Here is a 14,037-nt window from a genome sequence, read left to right on the forward strand (position 1 = left end):
AATACAAAGTTTGTTGAGACTATGAAGCACTTCAGACACATCTGTAGGAGAAATACAAAGTTTGTTGAGACTATGAAGCACTTCAGACACATCTGTAGGAGAAATACAAAGTTTGTTGAGACTATGAAGCACTTCAGACACATCTGTAGGAGAAATACAAAGTTTGTTGAGACTATGAAGCACTTCAGACACACCTGTAGGAGAAATACAAAGTTTGTTGAGAATATGAAGCACTTCAGACATATCTGTAGGAGAAATACAAAATTGTTGAGACTATGAAGCACTTCAGACATATCGGTAGGAGAAATACAAAGTTTGTTGAGACTATGAAGCACTTCAGACACATCTGTAGGAGAAATACAAAGTTTGTTGAGAATATGAAGCACTTCAGACATATCGGTAGGAGAAATATAAAGTTTGTTGAGACTATGAAGCACTTCAGACACATCTGTAGGAGAAATATAAAGTTTGTTGAGACTATGAAGCACTTCAGACACATCTGTAGGAGAAATACAAAATTGTTGAGACTATGAAGCACTTCAGACACATCTGTAGGAGAAATACAAAGTTTGTTGAGAATATGAAGCACTTCAGACATATCGGTAGGAGAAATATAAAGAAAGTATACTGATGGTTTCTAAATGAAAACGTAGCAAAAAAAAAAAATTTCCACATTTTTATATGCACGGTTACCATAGCAACTGCAGCTACAATGATACACAATCAGTATACCTATTGTATCAAGGATGTACCCAATATTTGACATTCCACAAACGGGTTTGAAAATTTGAAGGGCATTTACATAGTCATTTCTACACACCTGAGGAGTTTCCTGAACCCAAAGTAAACTCAGATGTGTCAATACACTACTTAATAGTAATGTCAGTGAACTTTTGATTCCATATGGAATTGAATCTTACATTAGAAACTTTTAATAATCAGGTAGGAGAATGGGTCAGGTTAGGAATTATCTGTCCATGCTTGATGTTAGTAGTATTGGCTTGTATTATTCATGTCCAATGTAACAAAAAAAAAAAAAAATCCATTCTAAAACATAATTCATTTTTAATAAATCTAATTAAAATTAGTTTCTTTATTTTACTTTTTATTAAACTAGCTATCATGAAAATGTCCTCACAGATTTTTGACTACTTAGTAATGGTTGTGGTATTCGTATTTCTATAAAAACCACCTGTATTATTAAAAATTAACTTAGCCCTCAAGTTAAAAAAGTTAGTCTTATAGTCGCTGATGTTGAACACGATGCAGACTAGGGCATTCCTATTGAACCTGATTGGAATCAAACCTGCCAGCCAATCAATAGAGTAAAGGCAAAAGTAATGATAAATAAATGATGCCTATCAGCGCAGCACAGATTTCGGCCGTAATGTGGAATCAATTGCGTTTCCAATCGGGAGAATCAATGTTGTTATTAGAGCCAATGATTAGGTGTACCGACACAATCTGAGGTTTCCGTCAGGCTATTACGTATCACACATCCTTCCTGTACGACAGGGACAAACATTATTATATTATACCTGTGTTTATTTACTGGTAAGTACAGGTATCAAAGAGGCCCCTAGGGGGTAACCAGAAAAAAATGTTTAGGTCTAACAGCAAAAACATTAAAATGATAGAAAAAATTTGAAATTTTCCATGAGAATGTAAGCATTAACTCTGTATCATCAAGGCAACTTTAAAAAAACTGGACCGATGAATTGGTTAGATGGTCAAATTGGTTTGAGTTTGTCTTGAGTTTGAACAATAATCTGTAGGTTTATAGGTCTGGAACTAGAACTTGTCAGTACATTTCTGATATACTGCTGATAAAGGACACAGGCTTTAATTCTTTTTTTTTTTTTTTTTTTTTTTTTTTTGCTTCAATGCTATTGAGTTCAGTAGCATTTCTGTACAGGCTTCTCCTCCACTCCAGGTACAACCAGTTCCAATATACACTTGGCCATATGTTCACACATTTATCAGTAAAATTTGCCAAACATAACAATCTAAAACTTGCACCTAAAATATCTCAAACATTATTTTAGAACTACATTCTTTATATGTACTAAAGTAATAATTTATGGTCTTTTAAATACATAGGTTGTGTGTGAACACCAGACCTTGTATCAACAGTGTACTGTAATGATATTGATAATAACTGGATAATATTTCCCTGCTTTAGGTGATGACAAACCAAATATGCTTAGCTGTTATCAGTAAAAGTCACATTGTAAATCAGTGCTGAATCTCGGACAACAGAACTGGTCAGAAGGAGAGGCCTGGAAAGGGGATATGAAACTGTCCAGTCAATTAACACTAGGACATTTAGTCTTTCAAAGCCAAAAGCAGACAAAGATATACTTACCCACAAAATTATGAAGTACAAATCTGGAAACCAAATACTACAATCAACATACAACATACTAAAACCCTAAACCGCTAGCAACCATGTCCCTTTTAACATTCTGTAAACCATTCAAATCTGAACTCATCTGCCAAAGTGATTAACCAATAAAAAGATATCATTTAAATTGTCACCATAACTAACAGATGTGTGTAGGCCTTGAACGTTTATGTCCATGGAAAGCTGTAATGTACTGTGATGATGAGTAACTAGTTCCAAGGTCATTTAGAGATCAAGTTTTTATCGCCCATAAGAAGGTTTATCTAGACTTTGAGAAGAAAAGTTCCTATGGACTGAACTTCACTTAAAACAAGAGTTTTGGAGATTATGATGAGGACCAATAAGATGAGAAAGTTCATTATGTATTTTAATATTTCACTACAAAGTTATGTCCATATTGTTGTTTCCTCAGTAAGATTGTTTCTCTTTGCCTTTTTCAATAAATAAAGTTAACTCCTCTCTAAAAGCACACCTCTCTAAATTCAACCCACTGCAGCAACTTTGCTAAGTAAACATTGTGCTGCATTCTTCTGCATTATAAAACCAAAAAACAAAACCAAATGATAAGGTCTTCTTGAAAATGTCTAAGACTGTAGGATAGCAATTTTGGACATTTGGAGTCGTAAAGACAGAAACTAAAACCCTGAGGAATATTGTGGGAACATAGGAGGACATCAAAAAAGTCAAGGGGAAAAAAAAAACCCAAAACTAATGCATGCAAAATAAAATCAGTTTGAAACTAAAATCAAAACAAATACCTGAACTGCATTTCTGGTTTCTGAAAAATCCTATAAAAATGTAAACAAATTAAAATCAAAGAAGGACAATATCAAATGGCATCATCAATTTGAATAAATGAGTAAATTTTAAAACCTAAGACCATTTTCTTGACATCATCAAGATGAGTATTTGTTTTGCTTGTTTTGAAAATGCTTCATATAAAGCAACCGTCCTTCACGAAGCAATCCTTATTCTTTTAAAAGGGAAGGAGTATTCATGGATTCAGTAGGATAGCATTTTTCAACCCATTGGGCCTCTTGAAATTTTCACAATCCAGCTTTTTCCCCCTTTAGATTTAGATGATTGTCCATAACATTACAACAATTATAATCCAAAATCATTATAGAAATCAACATCAGTTGTGATGGATAACAGTATTACAACACTTTCACCAAAACCTTAACCAGCTGGCTATTTCAGCCTATTGGGCCTATTGAAATTCTCATAATCCATAATTTTCATTCTTTAAATAATTAGTTAAACCCATCACGACGATTATAATCCAAATTCAGTGTCCAATGTCAGTTGTGACAAATAACTGTATTCCAACACTTGCACCCAAACATTAACCAGGCTACTTCGGCCCAATGGACCTCTTGAAATTATCCAAATCCAACATATTCCCAATTTAAGTGATTGTCTACAACCATAGCAACAATTACAATCCAAAATGATTGTAGAAATCAATGTCAGTTGCTACAGATAATAGTTTTTCAACACTTACACAAAAACCTTAAGCTGGGATTTCCAACGCCGACATCAAAGTGATTCCGTAAGTCCCTCTCTCTTCGAGAGGCGAGCTAACAGAGTAATGACTAGGTGTTCAGGTGTAGCTAAATCACTAAAATCTGTAAGGTGGAATACCAACAGGACTGTAATATTCCACTCTGCTGTTCATCTTCCGGTCTTGTGGATGTGATTTTGGGCCTCTCCACAATAGTTTTTACTTCTTGGTAAAAGATGTTGTTTTCAGCCATACTCGTTTTACCATTAATACTTCTCTATTCCATGTCTCTGATAGTTGTCGCTGATATTGTTGAAATAGCTAAAACAACCACTCCGTCCAATGGTCTACAGACTTACAAACAACAAATTCATTTGTTTTGTATCATTGCCATGCTTAAACAGATTTAGGGAGTGAAAGAAAAAAGTATTAGTTCCTGATGAACTAAGATAGAATACCAGAGAGAAAGGTTTCTACTCTTACCAGAAAATGTGATTCCTTACTGCTAATAAAACCCTGTTATAAAGATATCAAAACATCCAGGAAATCACTATTTAGGGACAATGTCAAAATAATTCTATTGTCTGAAGCATTGCCAAGTCAGCAGGGACTGCTTGAATGTATAATTGATAACACTGGAAAACCATGACATACATGTATGTTTGTATACTGGATCATGACTTGTAGTCATTACAAGTTGTCTGACAGTGTTGTATGTTTGTATACTGGGCCATGACTTGTAGTCATTACAAGTTGTCTGACAGTGTTGTATGTTTGTATACTGGGCCATGACTTGTAGTCATTACAAGTTGTCTGACAGTGTTGTATGTTTGTATACTGGGCCATGACTTGTAGTCATTACAAGTTGTCTGACAGTGTTGTATGTTTGTATACTGGGCCATGACTTGTAGCCATTACAAGTTGTCAGACAGTGTTGTATGTTTGTATACTGGGCCATGACTTGTAGTCATTACAAGTTGTCTGACAGTGTTGTATGTTTGTATACAGGACCATGACTTGTAGTCATTACAAGTTGTCTGGCAGTGTTGTATGTTTGTATACTGGACCATGACTTGTAGCCATTACAAGTTGTCTGACAGTGTTGTATGTTTGTATACTGGACCATAACTTGTAGCCATTACAAGTTGTCTGACAGTGTTAAATGTTTGTATACAGGACCATGACTTGTAGTCATTACAAGTTGTCTGACAGTGTTGTATGTTTGTATACAGGACCATGACTTGTAGTCATTACAAGTTGTCTGACAGTGTGTTGTATGTTTGTATACTGGGCCATGACTTGTAGTCATTACAAGTTGTCTGACAGTGTTGTATGTTTGTATACAGGACCATGACTTGTAGTTATTACAAGTTTTCTGGCAGTGTTGTATGTTTGTATACTGGACCATGACTTGTAGTCATTACAAGTTGTCTGACAGTGTTGTATGTTTGTATACTGGACCATAACTTGTAGCCATTACAAGTTGTCTGACAGTGATGTATGTTTGTATACAGGACCATTACTTGTAGTCATTACAAGTTGTCTGACAGTGTTGTATGTTTGTATACTGGGCCATGACTTGAAGCCATTACAAATTGCCTGGCAGTGTTGTATGTTTGTATACTTGGCCATTACTTGTAGCCATTACAAGTTGTCTGACAGTGTTGTATGTTTGCATACTGGGCCATGACCTGTAGTCATTACAAGCTTTCTGACAGAGTTGTATGTTTGCATACAGGACCATGACTTGTAGTCATTACAAGTTGTCTGACAGTGTTGTATGTTTGTATACAGGACCATGACTTGTAGTCATTACAAGTTGTCTGACAGTGTGTTGTATGTTTGTATACTGGGCCATGACTTGTAGTCATTACAAGTTGTCTGACAGTGTTGTATGTTTGTATACAGGACCATGACTTGTAGTCATTACAAGTTGTCTGACAGTGTTGTATGTTTGTATACTGGGCCATGACTTGAAGCCATTACAAATTGTCTGGCAGTGTTGTATGTTTGTATACTGGGCCATTACTAGTAGCCATTACAAGTTGTCTGACAGTGTTGTATGTTTGCATACTGGGCCATGACCTGTAGTCATTACAAGTTGTCTGACAGTGTTGTATGTTTGTATACTGGACCATGACTTGTAGCCATTACAAGTTGTCTGACAGTGTTGTATGTTTGTATACTGGACCATGACTTGTAGTCATTACAAGTTGTCTGACAGTGATGTATGTTTGTATACAGTACCATAACTTGTAGCCATTACAAGTTGTCTGACAGTGTTATATGTTTGTATACTGGACCATGACTTGTAGCCATTACAAGTTGTCTGACAGTGTTATATGTTTGTATACTGGACCATGACTTGTAGGCATTACAAGTTGTCTGACAGTGTTGTATGTTTGTATACTGGGCCATGACTTGTAGCCATTACAAGTTGTCTGACAGTGTTGTATGTTTGTATACAGGACCATGACTTGTAGTCATTACAAGTTGTCTGACAGTGTGTTGTATGTTTGTATACTGGGCCATGACTTGTAGTCATTACAAGTTGTCTGACAGTGTTGTATGTTTGTATACAGGACCATGACTTGTAGTCATTACAAGTTGTCTGACAGTGTTGTATGTTTGTATACAGGACCATGACTTGTAGTCATTACAAGTTGTCTGACAGTGTTGTATGTTTGTATACTGGGCCATGACTTGAAGCCATTACAAGTTGTCTGACAGTGTTAAATGTTTGTATACAGGACCATGACTTGTAGTCATTACAAGTTGTCTGACAGTGTTGTATGTATGTATACAGGACCATGACTTGTAGCCATTACAAGTTGTCTGACAGTGTGATATGTTTGTATACAGGACCATGACTTGTAGTCATTACAAGTTGTCTGGCAGTGTTGTATGTATGTATACTGGACCATGACTTGTAGTCATTGCAAGTTGTCTGGCAGTGTTGTATGTTTGTATAACGTAAGATTGACTACCTATATATAACAAAGCAATACCTAACCCCCACCCCTAACCCCAAACAATTTATTTATTTTACTAACATTTCAATTTAACTCCCAAAATAGCCCAGAATGAAAAGAGAAGTAAATATTAAAATATCCTCCAGCAGCCATTCTAATCATCAAAACCCAGGAATATCTACCATTCCAATCAGACAAACTGTAGGTTTTACTGCTGCTATCATTCCTCGAATGTCACATTAATTTTCCATTTTACAGAAACTTTGACATAAAACTACTAAATGTATCAAAAACATAGAAAAATCTTTAGCAGCCATCAAAAGCAATCGTTGTACATGGGTTGTGAGACAGTTGATTATCAAACATGGCTGCCTGTCTGGGCCAACCAATCAGAAAGTGTCGTCACATCACACTCAACGACAGCTGGGTAGGCACACACTGTATAACCAACGAAGCATCTAAATCAAGACAACATTATTCCAGGCATATAATCACAATAAAAAAAAAATGAAATTATTCACAACATAAACTGCATTGGAGTAGTCCAGTGGAATACTAAAACAGTCATTGCAGGCTTTTATAGTTGACCTTGTTACAGGGATCGACAAAGTCAACTGATCTGTCATGTTGGGACTTTTCTAATGAAGTGGCGCCACAAGACCGTATAGCCCACATGGAGATACATATAGACAAAGGACTCTTGTGCTCCAAGTCACTACTCCTCATGTATGCTTTATTAAACAGGATATCGCCATGGGAACCCTTCTTTTATGTCACCATCGTCTACACCTTTATTTACGATGACTATATTCAGTCAGGGTCTCTTATAAAATTTAATTATCCCTTATGCCTTGAAATTTCATTCAGAAGCAGTTGTAATATCTGTGAATACATGCACACTAATTACCATGATATTTCAATAGTCAATGCCACCCAGGCAAGGTGGTTAAAGTTTCATTCTGATATAGTCATAAAGGTAAGAACAACTCATATCTTTATTCAATACTGTCCAAGAAAATCATCATATTCACAGTTCAATTAAATTATCTTCCACACTCTGAAACAAAGGGCTTACCACTATATACCATAGGATGCAGTTTCACTGATAGCAACTAAGATCACCTATATCAACGGTCCTCACTGTCAAAGTAATCGAATGAAGGCAAAACGAGGAGAAAATTTGTATCAAAACACCCATCCTCAGCTCTTCAATTTAAATTGTTAATTCACCATTTTCACTGAAATCAATTTATATTACAAATAAGATATAACCATGTTATGAAAATGGAGTAGCAAAAACAAGAGTACTCTCACATTTCAGTAATAATGTTGAAATTTAACAGAATATCCCAATGACCAGGATGTCCCTACACATCCATCACCAAATGAATGTTTCATTGAGTTGTCTTTCCCTTACCTGATGCACCGGTAATGTCTTTGGCTTTGAGGTCCTTGGCTTTCATTACTATCACAGTAAGGCGACCGACAGCAGGTTGATAACATAGAGACAGGAGAATTTCACCAAGTTTTCCCTATAACAATAAAGTGTACACATATTCAGTTTTCAATCAAGTTCCTTTTATTTAGGCATACAACAAACATATGGTAAAAAAAAAAAAGTTTTATTTGATACTACCGTATTGATTATATTGAGTATACCTAAAATTCTTATGAATATGATATTAATAAAACTTGGTAACAACTTCCAGTGTAAATAAGCCATTGTGTGCAGTCGAACTATATAAAAGCTATGAAATAAAATTGATCTTGTTTCCAAACCTCACCATATCATGGCCATGTGACAGCTTTAATCCCACTAGATTGAAAAACCTGAATATGTTTGACAAGTTTGCTTTGATCAGTGTCAGTGACTTTATTTTATTTGTGAGCAAACACAAAGCCATCAAGTTGTTTTTTTTCCAATTAATAATTCATTTCCATAGCAATTATTGTACAAACACACAAACAACAATGCAGAAAAATGCAAAGTCATGGAAATTGATCATTTTACTGAAAATGGATGATTGATTTGGATTCTTTAATAAGAGATCCCAGAGGGGTCTTGGCGTCCACCAAAGAATGATCTGTGTCTGACAATCGAAAGAGGGATCTTTTCTCTGCTTTTCAAACTTTAACTACATATTGCTACATATGAAATTTGAGAAAGATCCTTTCAGTATTTTCTAAGATACATCTATATAACAGTAACAAACTTCAATTTTCAAATTTCAAGATGGCTACCTGTCAGCCATCTTGTTAATTGATCAATCTGAAAATGGTATATACACAACTAGACCCAAAGGGGAACCTGCACATGAAATTTCATACAAATCCCTTCAGTACTTTCTGAGAATTGGCGGTAACAAACTTCAATTGTCAAAATCCAAGCTGGCGGCCTGTCGGCCATCTTGTAAACCGATCGGTCCCAAAATGCAATATGCACATCTAGGGACCAAGTGGAACCTGCGCAAGAAATTTGAGACAGATCCCTTCTGTACTTTCTGAAAAATAGCGGTAACAAGAAATGTTAATGGACGGAAGGACGGAGGAAGGACGGACGGAAGGACCGCAAGGATGAAAAGTAATTTGAATAGCCTACCATCTGATGATGGTGGGCTAAAAATGGTGAAAGCTAAAAATAAAATGAAAACATTAAAAACTGAAGGAAGCTTTTAACAAGATAAAGCATGAACTTAACACCTTTAATGTGATTAGGTTTAATAACAGACCAAATAACATACAAGGACATAGTCATTCAGATCCCCCGCCAATGGAGATATCAAAGCTGAAGTAAGTTTGATTGTGGAGACTTATGTGTATGAAAAAAAACAGGAAAAAGGAAGTTGAGCTAAAGAAAGATGGAGTATAACTCAAGTAGAGCGGGGCTGCAATTGTTGAATCAGGTATACAGCCTTGACATTTATATTAAGACTATATACACAAAGATGGGTGGAGTTTTGCAAAGTAACATTTACCATTTACCATGATATTTTCAGCAATGTTTCCATGGTTACGGAAAAAGTGCAAAAAATGAAAACCTTAAAACAGCAAAAGGCACTACTAGACCATAAGACTAATGTGCCTATGGAGTTCCGTGCATATATCTCAACGGGTTTTCCAGTTATGCTGCGGAAAACGAACCTGGTACAAAAATATGATATTTTCAGCAATGTTTCCATGGTTACGGAAAAAGTGCAAAAAATGAAAACCTAAAAATAGCAAAAGGCACTACTAGACCATCAGACCAATGTATCTATGAAGTTTCATGGAAATATCTCTGCTGGTTTTAGAGTTGTGCTCCGGAAATGATTCTTACACAAAAATCTGTCATTTTCAGCAATGTTTCCATGGTTACAGAAAAAAGTACAAAAAGTGAAAACCTTAAAATAGCAAAAGGCACTACTAGACCATAAGACCAATGTGTCTATGAAGTTTCGTGGAAATATCTCTTCTGGTTTTAGAGTTATGCTCCGGAAACGAACCTGGTACAAAAATATGATATTTTCAGCAATGTTTCCATGGTTACGGAAAAAATGCAAAAAATGAAAACCTAAAAATAGCAAAAGGCACTACTAGACCATAAGACCAATGTGTGTATGAAGTTTCGTGGAAATATCTCTACTGGTTTTAGAGTTATGCTCCAGAAACCATTCGTACGGACGGACAGACGGATGGACGGAACCCATTTGTATATCCCCCGCCAACTTCGTTGGGCGGGGGATAAAAACACCTTCAGTTATAATGTTCTATGCTAGCATCCTTGGAATAGGTGTTCATATTGGTTTGTTAAATTTGCTGTCTGTCCTAATGCTTGGACGGGATTTCCCATCAATATAATTTGTCATATTTTACATGATCAAATAGTTCTTAAAAGCATTCAATTAATTTGTTAAAGGGTTTGGTTTGTTTAGTTTTACGTCCTATTAACAGCCAGGGTCATGTAAGGACGTGCCAGGTTTGTTGGTGGAGGAAAGCCGGAGTACCCGGAGAAAAACCACCGGTCAGCGGTCAGTACCTGGCAACTGCCCCACATGGGATTCGAACCCACATCCCAGAGGTGGAGGGCTTGTGGTAATATGTCGGGACATCTTAACCACTCGGCCACCGCGGCCCCTTTGTTAAAGGGTAATAAGAGCGCAGGTAATAAGGAAGCACTAAAATAAAAAACACTATCTTCAAAATTCAATCCTACACACTGACAGCTTCAGTTTGCGGCCGACATTTTGGGGAGGTTGTGCTTTGCTCCGGTACTGCTCTCCCCAGTAAATATATATTTAACTTATGCAAATGCATAACATTGGTAAATAAACATTTTTTTATTATTTTTTTTAATAATAACAACACTTTGAAAATTCAAAGCTATAGAATGCAGTCAAAATATCCACCAAGGCAAAGATGAGCACAAGGAATCATGACGTCACATAACGTCAACAAATGGCGCAAAATCATAGGCTTCGCATTTGCGGCACTGCAGGCCTTGAATTGACACAGAGAAATCCGAATATTTGAGTTCATTTCTTTGGGTTTATGCTAGAGAATTATAACATCAGATACTTCTGTAGTTTAAAGTGTGTCTTTTTATTTCTAAATTATGTCTTCTACATGAACTAGAAAATAAAATAAACAAGTAAAGCTTAGCTCTTCCTATGCCGTGCATGATTCCTATTAAAACATCTGGCTGCACCCTTCAGTCCTGTTATACTATAAAGGTAAAATTTCAGTAACACATTTTGTAATTTGAGCATAATATCCAATTGAAGATCATTTTCAATTATATACCAGCCTAGCAATGACATTGATGGTTAGGTGTTTGTCGCCTGGCCACTTCATGTCTGTATGATATATAAGTGAGACACTAATGGATTTTACAGTATGTTTGTTATAACAGGGAGGCTGGCAATGTGATGTGTGTTTCTGATACGAACGAAACAGAAAACTAAAACCAAACGTGACAAATCCATGTAAATCTCTACCTTAAGTGAAAGCTGTTGATAGTGCAAACAAGAGAGATTAACATGTGCTGGGTTCTACACATTTAAATTGATAATGGATAAACCAGAAAATGGCTAATGGAAAAATAGCATGGGTTATATGTGAAGAATACAAAATCTCTTTTTACAAACATAACAGACTGAAAGAGAAGACATGACTCTCCATTAGCAATGGGTTGGAGGGTTAAACACAGCTGTAGTAATGAACTTGAGTAAGACTACCAGATGCAACAAGCTTACTGATTACAGCTGATGTATTACATGTCCCCTGGTCATATATTCACAGTTATAATGATGTTACAATAATTTATCAAATAAATTTGAGAATCTTTACATAACAACACTCAATCTTGCTCAATTTTATTCAGTTATGTCTGCTGCTCTGGAGTTACATCCCCTATCCCAGAGTTATCTCCCCTGACCCTGATTTATCTCCTTATTGCACTTACCCTACTGTCTTTACAAGGCTGTAAAAATCTCCACATCATGGGTGACTGTGAGAGGTCTACTTCATTCAGAGGCAGGTACGTCTCTCCTATAGGGTCGTCCCTACTGAAGCGGTCATAGTCTATCACTTGTAAGTAGAGAGTCTTTTCTAGTAGCTTATTGTGTGGCCATCCTGTAAATACACAGTCATTGTAGTGTATTTAATATTTAAGTATTAGAAATGCATGGATCTTCCTTTTTGTTATTGTTCTTAAAGCTGATTAAAAAACCTATCAATAACTATACATTTGCAGAAGTCCTAAAGGTAAGTTTTGTGACAAAACTGGATTAACAAGCAAATTCATGGAATTTCCATCCCCCGCTTTCAAGACATATTGTAGGTAAACATTATTGAGGTTAGGTTTAACCTTGGTTGAAACATACCATTGCAATCAAACTTGGCCAAGCCCTTAAGGCATTTGACCTTGTTACCAAGTTTGAAGAAAATTGGTTAATATTTATTAGAGTTATTGCAGGGAAATGGCAGAAAATGACCTTTTTTTTATCAAATCAAAGGGCCATAACTATGCTAATTAAGATCTGCCAAAAGTGGCCATCGAACATGGCTACGCCCTTAAGGCATTTAACTTTGTTACCAAGTTTTAACAATATTAGTTTCAACATTTGCTAGTTATTACACAGAAACTGCAGAAAAATAACATTTGTAGTAAATTAAAGGGCCATTAACTCTGATAAATTACATCTTCTGAAAGAGTTGATCAAACCTGGCCAGGCACTTAAGGCATTCAACCTTGTTACCAAGTCTGTTGAAAGTCGCGATCGAACTTGGCCGAGTGCTTATTTAACCTTGTTACTAAGTTTGAAGAAAATCGGTTTACATTTGTTATTACACTTATTGCACGGAAATGGCAGAAAATGATGTTTTTAGTAATTCAAAGGGCCATAACTCCGCTAAATAATGTCCATCGACAGTCGAGTTTGAAATTGGCTGAGCCCTTAAGGCATTTAACCTTGCCACGAAGTTTAAAGAAAATTGGTTTACATTTGTTACACTTATTGCACGGAAATGGCAGAAAATGACGTTTTTAGTAATTCAAGGGGCCATAACTCTGCTTAATAAGGTCCATCAACAGTCGCGATTGAACTTGGCTGAGCCCTACAGGCACCTTGTCACCAAGTTTGAAGAAAATCGGTTTACATTTGTTACAGTTATTGCACGGAAACGAAGTGTTACAGACATACGGACAGACAGATGGACAAACCCAAATTAATATCCCCAGTTTCGGAGAAAGCGGGGGATAAAAACAAAAGATTATTACATTCAATTTTCTCATATTCTAGAAAAGTAGTTTAATGTCATTTCCTTGAGAAACCCTTTATTCCACCATGTTACAGACAGAAAATGATGTCATACCTGAACATGGAAATCCTTTTATGAGTCAAAATTGACAATGATAGACAAATATTTATCATATATATATTTTGACAGGCACTATTTTAAATGCTTTGAACAATACATTGAATAAAGGCTAAAGTTGAGTTATCTTGAAAATGAAGAAACTAAATCAGTCTTGAATTAAAAGTTTATACACATATATTGTAAGACTAATTAATGGATAGATTAATCTTTCCATTACATAGTTTTATGGGTGATATGAAAGGACATTATCTCCCATCATAAAGTTATTCTAGGACTACAGCCTAAAATGTCAGTCCATC

The 14,037-nt window shown here is 35.9% G+C and overlaps 1 protein-coding gene across 4 annotated transcripts in view; it reads right to left on the reverse strand.

The window, feature by feature from the left end:
• Window positions 1-14,037, reverse strand: part of LOC138306062 (synaptotagmin-7-like) — a 446,275-nt gene that overhangs the window by 26,219 nt on the left and 406,019 nt on the right. For all 4 annotated transcript variants that reach the window (XM_069246411.1, XM_069246420.1, XM_069246436.1 and 1 more), the window contains 2 exons: window positions 12,321-12,490; window positions 8,298-8,412 (listed from right to left, as the gene is read on the reverse strand). In XM_069246411.1, the coding sequence (XP_069102512.1) occupies window positions 8,298-8,412; window positions 12,321-12,490 (285 nt within the window). The remainder of the gene's footprint in view (window positions 1-8,297; window positions 8,413-12,320; window positions 12,491-14,037) is intronic.

This window comes from Argopecten irradians, chromosome 1, assembly GCF_041381155.1.
Source record: "Argopecten irradians isolate NY chromosome 1, Ai_NY, whole genome shotgun sequence".
Lineage (NCBI taxonomy): Eukaryota > Metazoa > Mollusca > Bivalvia > Pectinida > Pectinidae > Argopecten > Argopecten irradians.